Source organism: Myotis brandtii, unplaced genomic scaffold, assembly GCF_000412655.1.
Source record: "Myotis brandtii unplaced genomic scaffold, ASM41265v1 scaffold825, whole genome shotgun sequence".
In the NCBI taxonomy this organism is placed as follows: domain Eukaryota; kingdom Metazoa; phylum Chordata; class Mammalia; order Chiroptera; family Vespertilionidae; genus Myotis; species Myotis brandtii.
In genome coordinates, this window is record NW_005371349.1 from 2,797,949 (window position 1) to 2,803,202 (window position 5,254).

The window sequence follows — 5,254 nt, forward strand, 5'->3', positions numbered from 1 at the left end:
ACTCACAATGATGTTGCAGAGCAGAAGAAACAGAGAAATGTCCTTCAGGCACCGGCGTCTCCAGTGGGCCCGGGGGGCCAGGAAGATGGCCGTGGCTTCCTGAGGGCCCACCAGGCTGGGGCTCACCGACCTGGGGGTGGGTGGGCAGGTTGGCAAAGTGTGGAGGGCATCCGGGTTGGCGAAGGTAAGGCAGGGTTCCTTGGGAGGGGCGTCGTGGGGCTCAGCCCCCGGCGGGCCCCGGTGGAGGCTCTCAATGATAAACACGTTCTGGAAGGTGTGCTGGGCGATCATGAGCAGCGCGTGGGCGAGGTTGAGCGCCCCCAGCGTGTCCCTGGGCACGCCCACCACCACGGCGACGGTAGAGTAATAGGAGATGGCGTACTGGCCCAGGGCGGCGCCCATCAGCAGGGCCACGTCCAGGGTGCGTGTGGGGTTCTTATGGTGGTCCATGGCCCGGCGGTCAAAACGGTAGATGACCGAGCCGCTCAGGCTGACCAAGGTCATGAGCCCCAGGCAGGCGATGTTGAAGCTGTAGTAGATGACCAGGGCCTGCTGGGTGTGGTCCCCGTCCCCACTCACTTGGACCTCATAGATGATGAAGACGGCCAGCCCCACCAGGAGGAGCATCAGGCCCAGGACTGGGCCCACAAAGAATGTCTCCCGGAAGAGGCTGCCCCGGGATGGGGTGTGGCCGTGGCCGTGGCCGTGGCCGTGGGTGGAGGAGGCCAGCAGCCTGCCCACGTTCTTCCACATGACGTAGAGCATGGTGGAAGCGAAGAGGCTGTACTCGATGTTGAAGGGGTACAGGTAGAAGTAGCCCCGCTCGAAGATCTGGCAGACGGTCGTGGCGCAGGCACAGTCGCCTCCGGCCTGGCTGCCCACGCGCTCTGCTGTGGGGAGATGGGCACAGAGCTGTACCGCCCACCCCTCTTCCTGGAGGGGCCCCATCTGAAGAGCCTCACCCCAAGACTGTGACCTCTCTCTCTGCCACATTCACTACCGTACCCCAAACGCCCACGCTGGGCTTGGCATGTTCATTCATCCCACACATGTTTATTGAACACCTACTGTGTGCCTGAGACTGCAGGACACATCAGCAAACAATAGCCAGTGCTCAATTAAAAAAAACAAAACACTGAACTGCAAAGCTGCCCACTTCACCCCATTCCTTCAGGAAAACACTGTCCATCTGTCCCCCCCAGGAATGACCCCTGGCTGCCTGACGTCGGCATGGTTCTGGTCTTGTAGAAGGTGGCCCTCTTGGAAACCCCGAAAGTTCCAGCTTTCTCTGAGCTCTCCCCAGCATCTGACGCAGCCTGGAAAGCCAGCTGCTGGGCCTAGGTCTGGGTCCTGACCCCCGGTCACCTGGGCTGGACCACACTGAAAGGGACCTTGTCCTGCACCAGCCCGTGCTGTGTAGGGTGCCTTGGGCCTTGGCAAACATCTCTTTCGATCCCAGGCACTGTGCCAGCTGGTTTTGCAGATGGAGAAGCTGAGGCTCATGGAGGCAAAGTGACTTGTGATGGCAGAGCTGACGCACATGACCTGACTCTGAGCCCGGCCGGGGCAGGTACCTCTCCGGCCTGCCTCTCTGTGCCCCCGCAGCCCCAGCACATGCCGTTAGCTGCCTCCCCAGGTTGGTTTTTGCCACCCTCAGGACCCCCCTGTGTGTAAAAGGTGGCCCTTTGTCAGTCTTGCTGGGCTGGGGATCTCGGGGGGGAGGGAAGGGAGTGGGCCCACACTTTCCCTTCCTGGACTCTCCCACACTGGGGGGGGTGGGGGTGTGCCTGTGTCTCCAGACGAAGTCCAGATGGACTTAGTCATCTGGTCTGCTCCTGACTATTGGGGGGCCCTAGAGAAGTCCCAAGAAGTAGGAAGGACCAGGGGGACAGTACCCCATTCTTCCTCGGGATGGCATTTTGGTTAAAAGCAAAGATGAATCTGAACACTAGTTGCCCGATTTCAAGCTCTGTGACCTTGGGCAAGCTGTACAACCTCGCTGTGCCTTAGTTTCTTCGCCTGGAAAATGGGAATATTGATGCTACCCATCTCACAGGGAGCTGTGAGGGTTAAGTACCATGAGGTTTCACACACTTGGCACGGCGCCCGGCATGCAGAGCTCAGTGGACGGCCACCATTGTCATCGTGACTGTATTTCTAGCTTCTCCTTGCCGGGCTCTCCATCTGATCCCTGCTTCCGCCATCAAGACATTCTGCTCCCTTCCCCTCCCTCCAGCCCCATCGCCCTTGCCCTTTCTTCTGGGAGCCCAAGCCCCTTCGTTAGTGGAATGGGGACCCGGACAGTGGGACCAAGGCTGTGTTCTCCAGGGTCTGAAGGGCCCTCCCGTGTCACCTATGCCACAGGTCAGCGTCAGAGCCAGAGCCTGGAGCAGGAGGTAGCTCTCCTGGGAGGGCGCAGAGGTCCACTCTGCAAGCCAACAAAGCCCCAGCCCGAGGCCCAGGGTCACAGGGCCAGGGGGCATCTGGCGTGGCACTCACGGTCGGCAGCCAGGCGGGCGTGGCTGGCGTTGCTGTGGGAGTAGGCCTGGTGCACGGATTCATCCACCACGGCCGCCATCCAGTTGGCCAGGTTGGTGGTGAGTGTGAACATGAGGCCACACCTGTTTGGGGAGGGAGAGCAAAGAGGCCAGTGAGACCCTTTGGCTCATCTTGGGAGCTACAGTGGGAGGTGGTGGTGAGACACAAGGAAGCAGTCAGGCCCCTGTGTGAACAGGAAGCGGAGCTTGGAAGAAACAGCCTGGCGGGGATGCAGGGATGCTGGGGGTGGGGGGTACCCAGGGGCTCAGGCTACCCTGCTCCCTCTCTGGGAAAAAGAACATTTAGTGCACTGCACAGCCCATCCCACCAAAGCCATGCAGGTGCGCATCCGCACGCGTGAGCGCACACACACACACACACACACACACACACACCACTGCACGGGGTGATGGAAATAGAAATCAGGCTGCCTAAGGGACATAAAGAGGCCCCAGGCCCAGGTTGGCAGCCCTCATCTCTCACGCAAGGTGAGCACTGGCATGCCGCAGGGCCATGAGCGCTGGGCAGGCACTCACCGGGTCAGATCCAGGTGGACGTGAACACAGTCCTTAGCAGAGACCCAGAGGAAGTAAGTCTGCGTGGAGAGAGAGTGGCGAGGTCAATTACTCTGCGGAGCAAATACAGCTGAACTCAAGCGCCCACGTCCACGCCCAGCAAGCTCCCTCTACCTCTAAAGCCTCACACTAAGTTATCAAGTTTATTTTAACTCCACAAAATGAGGCCAGGAACAATTCACATTAAACAGTGCTCTGTTCTGTAATAATTGGTAAAATGTCACCTATAAGACTTCCTGGTCCTCATGTTTGTTTTTTGCAGGGTCGAGGCCTGGCAGAGTTTGAGTGTCTGGTTGTTTGTTCCTGGGAGCAAGGCCAGCCTCAGGCAAGGTCTTGTCCAAGGTAGGAAGACTCTCTGGTGACTTCTCACTTGCTTTGGCAACACCCCCTGCCCCATCTTCATCCTGGGTTGCCCTGCAAGGCCTCGCCCTCCTCTGGCTGCCAACCAGTCCTTGCTGTGTGGGGTCTCTGTGTTTTCCTTTCTCCTGAGTATTCTTCAAACCCACAACATGTAAAAGACTAAAACGACATGAATTCCACTCAGAAATGTGTTGAATTGTGGACAACTGGCCCCGGGGATGATGGTTCAGGGGAGAAACCATACACGTGGTCATTCTGGTCTTACGGGGCTGGGTCGGTCTGGTCCCAGGGAGGGCCAGTCCTGCCTCAGCTTGGTAGGAAGATCTTTCAAAGTGTTGTATGTTCAATAAAGAAAATATATATATTTGAACATCTAGGAAAAACCCCAGGTACAGCATATCTTATTTCCTGAACAAATACACAATTCTGTATAGGGGACAAGGCTGAGGGCAAACTGGCCATGCCCAGGGCGGGACCCTGGGCTGAGACTGATGCCCTCCACGGGCACCCGGGGAGGGCAGGCCAGGCTCTAGGAGACAGGATGGCTGCCACGGCTCACACCTCTCAGGTGCGAACTGGTGGCACTGCTCAGGCTGAAGTGAAACCACAGGGCCCCCGAGTGGGCCCTCACATTTGGATATGACTTCATTATCCAGTGCTACCAAGTGTCTCATGATCTCTACAGTCCTAATCCCACATTATCTGACTGTTGAGGGTAGAATAAGGGTGGAGCTCAGCCATCCTGACCCCATTCCGGGTGCTGGTTCCCGACCACCACATTCAAGGACCCTCCTCCCACCCATCCACCCACCCACCCACCTGGAGGATGACAAACACAGCCTGGGTGAGAGGGTGCAGAATCTTGATGGCCGGCTGGCACTCGAAGAAACTGGAGTAGTAGCCCGTCTTGAAGACATCCATGACCAGGGTGCAGACCCCGAACAGCACCAGCCCACCTGGGAATGGAGTGGGGGGGTAGATCAGACAGGCGGGAGAGGAGGCTTATGGGTCTGAGGAGAGATGACTAGATGAATGGCTGGTTGGATGGTTGGGTGGATGGATGGGTGAATGGGTTCGACAGTGGCTGGCTGGGTGGCTAGGTGGATGGATGAATAGGTGTAGAGGTGAATGGACGGGCTGAAAGATGAGTGGGTGGATGGAAGGATGAGTGTATGATTGAGTGGGTGGATGGATGGATGGCCCATTGAGCTCCCATCTCTTTGGGGCTAAATAGACAGGGAGAAGGGCCCTCAATGGGCTCTTCTGGCTGCAGCTGTCACCTCTTCTCTGCTCTCCATCAGAGGGTCTCCCAGGACCACCCTTTTTTGATCTTTGACAGGGCAAAGAGGTCCCCCTTCACCCTCCCTCCGGCACCCTCTCTCTTCCTCTTCTCCCTCACCTGCAGCCCACCCTCCCTCAGCCACATCTGGTCTTGCCAGGGGAACGCCTAACCCCTCTCGCTCCACGCACTCACTCCCCAAATCCTCGGAGAGCCCCAGCTTCCAGCTCCCTGCCTGGCCCACCCCACCTCCGCCTTCGCTGTCCCCGGCACCTCGGAGCCAGATGGGGCCCGCGTGCGCGTCCCGATAGGGCACGGCGTCGGCGCAGCGCGCGGTGCGGAGCAGGTAGAAGCCGATCCAGAGCGCGGCCAGCAGCATCATGGTGGTGAGCAGCGCGAACACGTCGGTGTCGTACACGGCCACCTTGTTGAAGGCGCCGCCGCTGACGAGCGTGCAGGCGAGGAGCAGCACGTTCACGGCCAGCAGCACCGACAGCAGTCT

General features: G+C 58.7%; 1 protein-coding gene across 1 annotated transcript in view; it reads right to left on the minus strand.

Moving 5' to 3' along the window:
• The window catches only part of OTOP2 (otopetrin 2), an 8,392-nt gene that overhangs the window by 2,484 nt on the left and 654 nt on the right, over nucleotides 1-5,254 (minus strand). The window contains exons 2-6 of the mRNA XM_005884354.2: nucleotides 5,026-5,252; nucleotides 4,293-4,429; nucleotides 3,075-3,133; nucleotides 2,500-2,621; nucleotides 7-890 (exon numbers count right to left, since the gene is read on the minus strand). Of these exons, the coding sequence (XP_005884416.1) occupies nucleotides 7-890; nucleotides 2,500-2,621; nucleotides 3,075-3,133; nucleotides 4,293-4,429; nucleotides 5,026-5,252 (1,429 nt within the window). The remainder of the gene's footprint in view (nucleotides 1-6; nucleotides 891-2,499; nucleotides 2,622-3,074; nucleotides 3,134-4,292; nucleotides 4,430-5,025; nucleotides 5,253-5,254) is intronic.